The sequence below is a fragment of the Perognathus longimembris genome, chromosome 1, assembly GCF_023159225.1.
Source record: "Perognathus longimembris pacificus isolate PPM17 chromosome 1, ASM2315922v1, whole genome shotgun sequence".
NCBI classification, from domain to species: Eukaryota; Metazoa; Chordata; class Mammalia; order Rodentia; family Heteromyidae; genus Perognathus; species Perognathus longimembris.
Genome location: NC_063161.1, coordinates 89196436 through 89209609, shown reverse-complemented (window position 1 = coordinate 89209609; position 13174 = coordinate 89196436). Strand labels below are relative to the sequence as shown.

Genomic DNA, 13174 nt, shown 5'->3' with positions numbered 1-13174 from the left:
CAGACCAGCCTCCAGTCTCCTCAACGCCCCTGCACCCTTTTCTTTTCTTCTTCTTCTTCTTTTTTTTTTTTTTTTTTTGCCGCCACCATCACCACTAACACCTAGTTCTGGAGATGCAGCCGGGGCAGCAGCAACATCAGCCACCGCCGCTTCTCTCAGCCCCACGTTACTTTGATTGACAGCTGAACAAATGTTTCCCGGGTTCGAACGCTCGCGCTAAGGAACGTCAGCCAAGGCAAAGCTCCGCCTTGGGCGGGCCGTCTCCGCCCCGCCTCAGCCAACCCCAATCCTTTGAGTTCATTGGTGTGAGCCGCCCGCGACGCCCGGCCCCCACGTGGGTTCCAGACTGGATAGCTACGCCCTCTTAGCTTGCCATTTGTCAGCGGTGAAATGATGGGCAGTAACACAGAACGGCGATTAATGTTCAGCCATCTCTGATTGGTTGCTGGAGACGCCGACCGCGCAAGGGGAGGGCGGGGCGCCTTGAGAGCGCCCCAGAGGGGTCGCATAGCCGGATGGTGATTGTAGTCAATCTGGCGGTATCCTATGCTACGGTGGTTCAAGGTGAACTACATCTCCCGAGATGCATCGCGGTCACCTCGAAGGACGGTTGTGAATATGTATCAGAATGTTAATGATTAGCTGCTGCTAAATTTGGTCAAAGAAGTCACCTACACAGAGCGTGTTGTTAGAGCTGTTCTGAGCGGGTGTTTGGGCTGTTGGCTGCTTTCTTCCCCCTCTTACACACTTGTATATTATTTTGAGCTGGTGTTCGCAGAGTTTGAAAGGAGAATTTTTTTTTAAAAAAGCCGCAAGCGTTTCACTCTTTTATTTTTATAATCCCCTTCAATTTGGTTTTTTTTTTTAAAGACAAGAAAACAGGAAGGAAGAAAAATAAGGAAATGAGATGTGGTAAAAAGAAGCTAAAAGGTGCCTTTTAAAAGATCGTTGCTGTGAAGTGAAAAAAAAAAAAACCTCCAGAGAAACCAAAAAGCACCGCCGAGACCTCTTCCGAACCAAAGGAGTTTGTGTTTGCTTTTAGGGAAGAAGAGAGATCATTCATTCGGAGGAATAACAGCCAATTAAAAGACAAATTAAAAAAAAGTTTGGAGTGGGACACGGAGCGAGCGAGCCCCTGAGCGGGCGGCGCTGCCGGCGGGCGGTGGGCGCGGAGCTCGCACTTTTTTTCCGGGTCGAGTGAGCGGCGCGGCCCGGACCGGTCCGGCCGCGGCTCCGGGTTTGTCAGTCGCGCCTCGGCGGAGCGGACGTCGGAGCGTGGCCGCGGGAGACGCGCGCCGGACAATGCCCACGGCGGGCCAGTGACGCCCGCGGGGAATGCAGAGCGGCCCCGGCGGCCGGCATCCAGCCGACGCGCGTTCCTGCCACCCGCGTCACGCGAGACCCGGCGGGGACCGGGACCGCCCGTGCCTCTCGGACCCGGCCAGCTGCTTCTGCCACGGCGGCCGCCGCCGCCTCCTCCTTCTCGGGGCCATTAAAGCCAATGAGCCGCGCGCTTCTGCCCAGCGCAGCCAACTAAATCGGTTTGGATGATTCGCGACCTGAGCAAGATGTACCCGCAGACCCGACACCCGGTGAGTGCGGAGGGCGGGAGCGGGCTCACGGGGCGTGGGGTCCCCAGCCTTGTCCCCCCCCCCACAGCCTTGCGCGCTGAGTTGAGTCCTGTGGCCGGAGGGGCGTGGGGAGCGGCCGGATCTCGGGGCGCCACCGCCGGCCGCCACCCCCTCTCCACTCCGGGCGCGGCGGCCGTCTCCGCGGCGGGGTGGCGGGGATGCGGGGGGGGAGTGTTGCGGGGGAAGCAATTGAGTTGTAGCCATTTTCTTATTGTTGTCTTTGACGCCCCTGGAAGCCGCGCGGAGCCGTTCGTCGTCCCCGCGCCGCGGCTCCCCGGGGGGCGGGGGTGGCGGGCGATGGAGGAGGCGCGACTCCGCGCCGGGGCGGGGAGGGCGCCCTCGGCGGCGGCGGCGCTGCTCGGCCGGCTACGGCTCGGGAGTGCGGGGCGCCGGCCCCTCGCGCCGCGGGTTCCCGGGGCCGTGGAGCGAACGAGCGAGCCAACCAGCCAGCCGGAGAGCGAGCGAGAGAGCGGACGCCAGCGAACCATCGAGGCGGCCGGCGTGTCCGCGGAGGAGAGGGGAGCGGGGGCAGCTGCGCCCCCTCCCCGGCCTGACCGCGGCCCGACGCCATGGCGCGGGTCCCCCCGACGGGCCAGTTCCGATTCCGGGTGGGGAGGGAGTGGGCGCGGTGCGCGACCCCGGGGCGTCCGCGGTGGGTCCGGGAGGGAAGCGAGGGCTCAAACTCGCTGGGGGACCCGGTGGGGGGAGGGCCACCCCGCCGGCAGCCGCGGCCGGGCGGTGGGACGCCGAGGAGGGGGCGGAAGGAGAGTTTTCACATCGCTCCCGGGCTGTCTGCGTGATGATCCCCGCAACCCCCTCCCCACCTCCCCCCCCTTCCCACCCCGCTAGCGCCGCGTGGTGTGTTTTCTCCATCCCTGCCTCCCCTGTGATGTGGGCTAATTAAATATTTTATTGTTGTTCTTTAGGCACCGCACCAGCCTGCTCAACCCTTTAAATTTACAATTTCCGAATCCTGTGATCGGATTAAGGAAGAGTTTCAGTTTTTACAGGCTCAATACCACAGGTAACGATATTGACTTTAGCTGATCCTCCTGTTTGCTTAGCTCTTGTCGTCTGCCTCCCCCCCGCCCCCCATATGCAAACACCACCCCCACCTTAAAAAAAATTGGTCACCACAAAGGTATTATTATCATTCTTTTCCTGTGGGCAGAAAGGGCAAGTCAAGGCCTCTCTTTTCTTACGCGGGTGTAAAGAAATTAAGCATTTCTTTCTTCTCCCGTAAATTAAAAAAAAAAAAAAAGGAAGCTGAACAATCGAAACTGGGGAGACTTGGAAAACGCTGAGACCAAACTTTCGATATTGATTTATTGGGGCCAGGAGAATGGAAGGTTGGGAAGATTCGGGGGCCTTTTGACTTCTTTGGTTCTTTATTACTCTGTGCTTGATTTCTTTTCACTTCTTTCTGCCATTCCACTGAATAGCCGAGAGCCCCTGGAAGTAGCCAGTGAGCAATTTCATTACTTTCTATGCTGAAGAAAATGTTTTCCCGTCCTAGAGGCGCTTATTAGACTTAAGAGAGCTTTTCGAAACGTTTTTTTTTTCTTTTACTGGCTTTTTAACGATGTATAATTCTTGTTTCATAAATGCATGAACCAAAACAAGCTACTGAACCCAGTCCACACTTTGCCCCTGGGTGGTGGTATTCAACTTGTCTGTGTGCTTTGGAGGGGAAAAAACAAGACATCATTCATAAGACTGTTTGATTCATATTTCCATTAATCTCATAGAACATTAAAGAAAAAACTCCCTCGTGACATTTTGGAGGACTTATTTGTGCTTGCATGTGTGGTCATTATTGATGTTTTATTAAGTAAATTGAGTGGGTATTCAATTCTTTCAAGTTCTTGAATTAAGCTGACCAAAGGGTTTTTTTCTTTAAAACATACAAAACAAAACAAACAACACCACACACATACACACAAAAAAGCCCACATTTGATCCTTATTGAAGGGGCAAGTCCTGGCTGGTTCTACCAGTTCCAGCTCACTTTCACCTCCCTTTTATTAATGAGGTGGTATTTAAGATTGTTGATTTGCTGTTTGTAGGTGATGATTTAGAGGAGGGAATGTGTGTTCAGATTTGAAGGATGTGTAAGTTAAGTTCTGCACTGTACTTAGATGATTCCATGTCTTGAACAGTCTGAAACTGGAATGTGAGAAACTCGCCAGTGAGAAGACCGAGATGCAGAGGCATTATGTCATGGTAAGAAAACTGTCATAGATTCAAGGTGCCTATTAGTTTGGGATACCAAAAAAGCAAGCATGTTCAGATTGCTGGCGGCTGCAAGAAACATCATAGTGGCCCTGCCACTTCAGCTGAGCTTGTGGGAATGTGTTCATTAGCAACCTGTAATTCTAGGATATTATAACTTGCCTTTGACAACCAGCTTTGATTGGAATTTTCAAAAAGTTCAGCTACGTAGGGTATAATTTTCTATGCTTTGTTTTTACCAGATTGCAAAAAAATGAAAACAAAACCTCATTTATGTTTTGTTTAGTCACAAGCAAAATGTTATTGTTAGTGGTTTTCTTTGTTGTTTTATTGCTCTTGCTCCAATTTTAAGCAGGCAGTTTTTCTATATACTCCGTAAGATTTTTAATGTGTCTTATTTCTTTTAAAGAAGAATGGATCAGGAAAAACACAAGACTCCTTTTCAATTTTTTCCCATTCTTGATGTTACTACTATGTTTATATTTTTATGTGTGTTTTCAATTTCCATAGTGTTAGATTGGTTTTTGTAGAGTGTTGATTTGTTCTGCCAGAATTTTTGTAATGCCAGTTGCATGTTCAAAAAAATGTGATCTACATTTGCAGAAGTATTATGCAGCATATTTTCATGATATGAAGCCCATATTATGTTCAAAAAACACACCAGAGTAACTTATTTATCCATTTCCTATTAAACTCTTGCTTTAATGTGTGAATATGAGTAGCACACTAAAAAATGAGATACTGAACTCTGAAGTGAAATTATCTTCCCCAACCATTCTTTCAAAGAATTGGTGTTTGTATGAGGTATATTTCCATTGTGCCTAGAGATTAAGAGTCATATGGCACTGAATTTTCATTAGACTTATTTGATTCATCTGCTTGTGATGACATTTGGAGATGTTAAGAAAGCTATGTTTGAACATAATTTTTCTTAGTTTTGTGAGTTTCTCTTAGTCTGTCTTAAGGTGGCTTCTGGTTTACTAAAGATAGTGACTGGATATCCTTTTTGATTGGTGTAGCTCTTATGGGTAATTTGTTTGAGGTGAGGCTTTTATGTTTCTTGTTTTCTTCTAAACACACTTGATATATTCGGAACAAAGTAGGGAAGATTATTTGAAAGGCATGAATTTAATTGTTTTTTTTTCTTTTTTTTAAAATAGTATTATGAAATGTCCTATGGGTTGAATATAGAAATGCACAAGCAGGTAAGTTATTATTTTTGATAATCATTTGAAATAGCAGCAATACTCTTGTACTTTCATAACATTATATATTTCCACTTTTCTTCTGAAAATTATTGTGGCTTTCTGTGTTCTAAAAGACTAGGTATTAGAGGTAAAGCTATTTTTCCATGTGTGGTTCCTGATCTTCTGATAAAAATTATCCCAATTTTAATCATTTGAAGTGTTACTAAAAAATGAGAATGTGTAATTAACTTGGCATACTTTTAGAAACTATAGCTAAATTTCAAAATACAGTTTTTCTTTTGAAGCATTGCTTTATGTACTTTGGGCATGGCAAACTTGTCTTATGAAAGAGGACTTCTTGGAAAATATTAATAAGTAAAACTGTAAATTGCATGGAGTCTTCCTTGGCTCAGTGTGAAAGAATGGATAGAGGGTGAGCTGGGAGGATCAAAATGAAATCTGTGGAGCTACAAAAGAAATTGATGTAAAATCCTTGTACTGGTCCCTCAAGGCTACTTAGTTGGGTCTTACCAGGAGTTACAACCATTACTCCAAAATTTGTGCAGTATAATTGAGCCTGGTAGGAAGAAGTGATAAGGTTCAGCAATGAGTCTTGAAATCTAGCAATTAGTTTAGCAAAAACAAAAGGAAAGATAGTGATTAGTTGGAAAGCATTATGAGGTCTGACTCAAACATGCATCTTTTTTGTTTCCAGGAGACTAAATGACATCATTTGGCTTAATTTTCATAAACAGGAAAGAAAGAGCATATATATATTTGTGAATATATGTATATGTGTTTAAAATATTGCTTGACAATAATATCTGTAGGCAGTGTTTATTTTTTAAGTGATCTGCCAGTGAAATGTTTCAGGCTCAGCAATCATTAGAATAGGTGCACATATGTATTGCCTGCTGAGAAAAAGACAAGGGCAAACATAATGCTTTTCATGTCTTATTATTTGTGTTCGAGGAGCAATGTCATTATCTTCTAAGTTTAGAATATATGAAATGACTGTGTATTATTAGGCTTTTACTACTTATGGGTTTCTTTTTGAATATAGTTATTCACCACATACTCAGAATACACCTACATAGTAGATCACTAGAAGACGGCTGTTACACAATAAAGGCACTCACATAGTATTTGAAAACAAAGTTGGGAAAAACAAATATGACCTTACTTATACCGAGGACTTTTTATTTCAGATGCTACCTTGTACATTATTTAAATTTGCCGATATTAGCCTGATACACACACACACACACACACACACACACACACACACACACACACACAGCCTAATACATACTATGTTCTAATACATAACCATATCTCTATGTATTATAGAGTTTGGAATGCCACCTGTTAAATACTTGTTTTGGTATCTTTGGCAGTTCTGTTTAGAATAGTAATGTATCTTTCCTACTTAAGCAAAATCTATTCAATTTCATGGATGGATTTTGCTTAGCTGTTCCTCATAGGGAATAAAAATTATGTGAGAGATGTTGCTGTGAATAACCGTTGTTACATATCACTTTAGGTTGGATTTTATACTTTGGTTTTTCTCCCTAACCCATGATTAATGCCTAGTACCTTTTAACGATGTTATTGGTCTTGATGGTTAAAAATGCCTTTTTATCTTCTTTCTGTATTTTATTTATTTTATTTACCATTTAGTTTCCAGATCTTATAACATACCTTTGGAAAAGCACATAGCTTATTGCATTTGGCTGTATGTTTTCCCTTTTATTTCGGTGCTGGGTGGTATGTGAGATCCCTTGCTTTTACACATTTTATACCTTTATAATTCTGTCATCTTCTTGTCCAGTTGGCCTTGAACACCATCTATTTAAAATTGGGAAGAGTACATTTTCCCTTTTCCCCGCCTCTTGCTTTTAAATTCAATCATATCAAAAATCCTGAGGGCAGTTTATCACATTATGAAATACAGATAGCCCTGCAAACCACCTACTTATTATATTTTCTTTTTTTTCTCTCCCCCTTAAGCACAGAGGCATATCTGTCTTTATTTGTTTTCCTAGGCAGACAGCCTTAGTTCCTCTTAGCCTCTCTTCCAGATGTACTCGCTGGGTACCCTTGTAATGGAAAGCAGCAATAATGCAGGGAAGTTGCCCTGCGGCATAATTGGGCCTACTTCTCAAGATCGGGTTAGGCTTATTCACTTATTAGATTTGTGTCTCGAAGGGTTCAAGAATAGGAGTCCCAGGAGTCCTTGGAAGTACCCTAGTAATTGGTGGCCCTGATATTTGAAACCTTTGTGTATTTTTTTGGTTATCGTTCTTGTTCTCTTTGGCTTTAGCCAGCCACAAGTGTTTATTTTTAAAGAAATTTTTCATTGGAACAGAAAATGATGGTTGTGATGGAGTCATAGACTCTGGCTTAGAAAACTGATAGAAGGATGAAAGTATGAAGCATTGACAGATAGGGTGCGTGGTCTGCTTTTCCTTTTTGTGTGATGCTCATCAGCAGTCACCCTGTGTTGATTCTGATAGGGAACTATAAAGTGAAACCTATGGGGAATTTGTCATTCTGAAATGAAAGCTAATGTAATTAGTACCAATTAAAGTACATTTAGTAAATTGGATTTAATCTTAATTAAGCCTGCATAATGTTGCCAATTTTTAACAATTATGTTTGAGAACATAATTAATTTAAATTTTGGTAACTGAGTAAATAGCATTAGTCTGATAGAATCAGTGTTTTTTTTTTTTTTAAAGGGGAACTCAGTGACATGACATAGAACTGGAGCATAAAATATGACTAAATACTGATAATCTTTAGAAGGATTTATAGAGCTGAGCACATGGGGCTGGGGGAAAGAAACCTAGGGAAAGTTAGGGTGAAGTTTTCTAGGCTATAATGGAAATTAATGCTTGCCACCATCTTACATTTTAAGTGTGCAAATGAAGATGATAAATAAGACATGGCTAGAAATGACATATTTCGTTGTGGTATCTTCAAAGTGGAGTTTTTACAAATGAAAGAGCATTGGATTTTATTCCCCAAGGACTTCCCTCAGTGTGGGGTTTTGGTTTTTGTTTTAGATAAGGCAGTTGGTTCCAGATTTAATTGTTACTTTTCTTACTGAGTATTCTTTATAACAAAGTGTGGCTTCTAATTAGGTTAGTGACCTAGGCAGATGGTGATGATGTGTGCAGAGCAGTTGATACCACTACTACATGTTGCTTGTTGAAATCCTTCACCTGAGATGCTATAATTAAGGAAATCATCCTTCCTTGTGGAATCTGGCAGCAGTGCTTACCACTGTTAACAAGTGAATATTGGGTATAGATTAAAACCCATGGGTATGTGAAGTCAGCCTACAGAAACTACACGGGTGAACATACTACATTCTGATGGGGGAACAGGAGAGTAACTCATGACTTCCTCATAGCTAGTATTGTGTAATCGGAAAATGTCTGTGCCACTAAGATAATTTTTGCTTAGTATTTGAATTTTAAAAATCATTAGAAAAATTTAAAGTCCATAATATTTAGAAACTAAAATTATTGCACATTTATAAACAAACATATGTATTATGTGCATATTTATCTGTGTGTGATGAATATTTATATATATGTATTTTATTTTTAAATCAAAGCAACAAAAACTTCTGTTTCACACAAAGCCATGGAAATTGTATTGCAGGACTTGGGCCCCAACCATTTGAGTGCTGCTAAAATATTAATTGAATAGAAATGAAAGGGCCTTGCCAACTGATAGGATATCATAATCATAGCCTCTTTGGTCGATGGTAAATGATGATAAATGACATTAGGAACCTTTTAGCAAACTGTAATAACTACAAGGAGGGAAGCAGTATGGATTTGCATTATATCTGATACCCTCTAGTACCAAGTGGATTGCCAATACTGCTTGTTTAGCATTTTCTAAGGGCAATAGGATATTGATTTCTGACTTACAAGGAACAGCTCTATTTTCACCATTGAAAAGTATTGCAGGTTGTTAAGAAGAAATTGACTTGAAGAGGCCGACTGCTGCCCATCATGGAGCAAATAAAGCAAAACTGCCGAAGCATGGTGGAGCAGCGAGACAGGCCCTCAGCAATTTGTTGCTATTAATTTACCATGCTCGACAGCAAATCAATCGGCATCTACTTCATCTGCTGGAGAAAATGCTGTCCAGGGCAGATAAAAGGCTCGGCATGGTACAGAGTATAGACTGGATTGGCCAAAAGGAGGCTGCAGTTAATGTGTAAATAAGTGAAATCAAGGCCACCATTGCAGAGGAAGCTGTTGTTAATTAGGTTGGTGCTTTTTTTTGTCAACTATTGTAGAAAACAGCCTAGGATTTGGAGGAATAAAAAAAGATTTATTGAGTTTGAAGTAATGTATGACTGGCATGACTTTCCAGCCTGGAGTATTCTTGATTTTGGGACAAAGTAAATTTATTTGGGGACAATGTCCGCAATGTAAGTCAATTTGTTTGAAGTTCTGTTTAAACAAGATTTCATTTAAGTTAACATGTTTGGTGTGTGTGTGGGGGGCTCATTAGCCCTTTCTTCACATCTTATATTGTATATGCTTAGGTTTAGAAGAGTGCACAGAAGAGAGTATATGGGCAAAAATATATTTTTGTGTGGAGACCTTTTTTTTTGAGAAATGAATGAGTGGATTGAATTTGTGCTAATAAAAAAAGGAAACCGTTATCAAAGGTGGAGTGTTGTAGCTAAAAGTAACGAATAAACTAATGGGCATTTTGCTGTGAGAACTTTTTTTTTGCTTTATAAATAAACTTTAAGGAATTAAGTAAAGGAGCCGAGCATTGAGTGAATAATACTGGATTGGACAGCCACATATATGCAACAACATTTTGATGTTGCCTATAAACTGTATAGATAATACAATTACAGCGTGTGTATGTGTATTGGGGGTGGTTCGTGTGTTTTTATTCTTTAACTGTAAACCTACTCTTTCTAATTGAAGATTTCTTATCACCTGTTACTATTCCACAATTAATCTTAATAGAATGGAGTCTCTTGAAGGTCATTTTGTTCTGTGTTTTGTTTTTGTTTCATTTGGGTATTTTAGGATAGGGGGCCAATTTTATTCCTATTTAGTCAACCTAGTTAGGTATATGTAGATTTTAAATAATCTTTTTCCCCCCAAAACTGTCAAGAGGATTTGGCATTGGGGCAGTTATGTTAGATGGCAGCTCCTTGAAAAGGACCTAAAATTGTCTTGTCACACCTAAAGATCTATAGAATGAAATTTAACCCATTACATTATCAATAGATATTAGAAGGAATGCTTTCTGAATATTATGGGTTTCTCCTTTGCCCCTTCTCTCCTGTTAGATTTTGAGGTACAGTGGGAGAATATCTGTACATTTTTAAGCCAAAAGCAGTGATTATTGAGTGGCATTAGAGTTTTCTTCCAATGGAAATGAACATTTATTATATATCTGGCTTGTGCTTGCCACAGATCTGGGCATAGTGCCAACATTCTTTCCTTTAATTCTTACAATGATCCTAAGAAAGGTATTATGTCCAATCAAAAGGTGATTAAACAGGGTCAGATCTGCACAAGTTGATATAGCTAATGGGTGATACCTTCCTGCTTCAGATGTATTTACCTGGGGGATAGCTCTCTCGAGAGATGGGTCTGCTATGAGTTAGAGATTCAGGCCCCAGCTTGTTCCTGGAATGGAGAAGCCTTGGGCAACAACGATACAGCTTTTGGTTTTGAACTTGGAGCTTATACTCAGAAACCCTTGACTGTAAGAGATTCCCTGTAGCTCCCTAGGTCTAGGGCCAGGAAGTACAGTCTGGGGTATCTATGCAGGCTGCATTCAGTAAGAAGGTAGGGGTAGCTTTCACTTGTTCTTCCACATGTGGGTGAGGAGAATTGCTTGCTTATCAAATGGGAATTTATTTCATTCCTAAGCAACCTATCCCTCCTTTGTTTACAAACTTGTTCTAGTTAACTTTTATCTTTTCCTTGTGGCTTCTAAGACTTCATCTACAGACAAGGGGCTGTTTGTTAATCATCATCTTGTGGGTTTCTCTAGAGGGAAGTTGGGAGGGGAAAATGTGATGTTTTGTGGCCTCTTTGTAGTTTAGAAAGAGGTTCTTAGATGCAGGAAATCACATACAACTCAAACTTTTTAACTGAAGGCAGATGTTTTGCTTTTACTGTTAAAAAAGAATTTCTTTGTAGCATTCAGACAAAAGGATACTTCTCAAAAGCCCAGTCTGTTACATTTGTTTATTTTTACTTGTCATTTTGACTGGCAAAGTACCTAGGTAGTATCATTCTGAGCTGAGTTGAACTAATGGACTAGATAAGGACAAGCTGTGTCTCTAGGTGTGTTTTCAGCCTCAGTGAAAGTGAGGGAATGGACCATCTTCCTTCACATTTTTTTCATTCACTCTTTGCTATCCTAGAATTTTATTTATTTTTGTTTTGTTTTGTAGAATAAATGAAGGAAAGCAGTTGGGAATGAAATGTTAAACTGGGCATCTACAAATTATTTGTTTGTTTCAATGAGAAAGTTCTTACAGCATTTGCTGTTACTTAGTCTGGTATGTGACTTCTGGTTAGTAACAGCATATTTCATGACTATAGAGAGAATAAAAGAGTTGTGATTTCTAGAAGGTACTTTCCTTGATTTCTTCCCACACCCCCTTTTCAAAAACTGCCTCATCCTGGCAATTGTTGCAGATCCAGTCATCTTGTATAGGCTACATTGTTATTTTTCCAAGCTGGTCTGCTAGAAGGAAGCAAGCAGCAGCATATTTAGCCATAGGCAACTAAGTATTTACACTGATAATGACAATTTGCAAGGCTTGAGACTTGTTCAAAATAAGTATACTGGAAGCAGTTTATGAAATTAGAGTAAGGGGGGGAAGGGGCTCAGAAGTTTTAGTCAAAGTGAAAGTTAGAGCTGTTTTGAGTTTGCTTTAGTAACAGCTGTCAGTGGTAGTTGCTTTCTGTCTGTAATGAGGGATTTAGCTGGCATCACCACAAATCTATATACCTTCTCTGTTTTCACTGGAATTGACCCAGCACTGATGCCAAGCCCTTGCTATTTCTATAACACCAGGCCAAAACTTATCCTCAGAGAGCTAGTGTATTTGTCTCCCTGAATTCCAACCAGGGAGACAAATGGGAATAGTAATAATTTTTTTAGCTGGTTTATCAAAGGACTGGGGTTAATCTCTAAGAAACCCTTTGGGTACTGTGTCCTCTGGTGAGTAGATATCTTAACATCCTTTTTGAGTTTTGGGTTTTTTTTTTTTTTTTTTTGCTCTCACAGATACCTCAAGGTTTGTACTTTTGTGTACTTCATGTATTTCCGTGTTTTATGGAATGAAAGGATAATTTCTCTTCTTGCTTGGTACCAGGCTCCATCCCAACTCGAGTTGGCATTGGTATGTTTGGATCTCTGTGGAGTCTTGTGCTTGCAGCAATGTAGGCATGTGAGAGACTGGGGTTGGAAGATGGCTGCTGGCTTTCTGATTTCTTACCAGATTTCTCATTTCTCTTGATTGCAATTACAATTACTTTTTTTTTTTTTTTTTAAAGACTGTCTCCTTAGGTTGTTCCTCAGGCTAACCTCTAACTTGTGGCCTTCTGGCCTCTGCCTCCTTCCTACATGTTGAAATTATAAGAATATACTATTCTCCTGACATCACTGCTATTCCACTTCTTTTAGTTACAGAATTTGGAAGTGCAAGGAAGTATGTGTGGAAAGAATAGTGATAGTAGGAATTAGTAGAAGCACTCATACCTATCTAACACCCTTTCTTTGCAGAGAGCTTACGGTGTTTTGTATGTTCTTCTTAATCTTCTTGATATTCTTGTAAAGCAGGTAGCAAGCTTGGATCCATGTATTTATTTAAATAGCTTCTGTCATTGGAGTATCCGACAGTTTGCCAAGCAGTGTCATTCCACTGGCCTCCTTTAACACTGAAGCTTAAGAGCTTAAGAGGAGCCCAGTGTCACAGTCAGGGAGGATCAGCACTTGGGTGGGGATACCAGAGTTCAGGCAGGTCAGTAAATGCACCTGAGGTCACATGAGAGTCACTGGCAGAAGTGGCAATAGATTTTTTGACTTCCCTTCCCTAAGTCTCTACTG

General features: G+C 41.6%; 1 protein-coding gene across 6 annotated transcripts in view; it reads left to right on the top strand.

Annotated features, from left to right (window-relative positions):
* The first annotated feature begins 698 nt into the window (after nt 1-698).
* Tle4 (TLE family member 4, transcriptional corepressor) overlaps nt 699-13174 on the top strand; it is a 150083-nt gene continuing 137607 nt past the window's right edge. For 3 of the 6 annotated variants that reach the window (XM_048331938.1, XM_048331913.1, XM_048331904.1), the window contains exons 1-4: nt 699-1592; nt 2558-2655; nt 3791-3854; nt 5024-5068. In XM_048331938.1, the coding sequence (XP_048187895.1) occupies nt 1548-1592; nt 2558-2655; nt 3791-3854; nt 5024-5068 (252 nt within the window). In that variant the 5' untranslated portion in view covers nt 699-1547. Of the gene's footprint in view, nt 1593-2022; nt 2240-2557; nt 2656-3790; nt 3855-5023; nt 5069-13174 lie in introns of those variants that run through there. The other 3 variants (XM_048331948.1, XM_048331929.1, XM_048331922.1) reach the window with 1 other exon arrangement.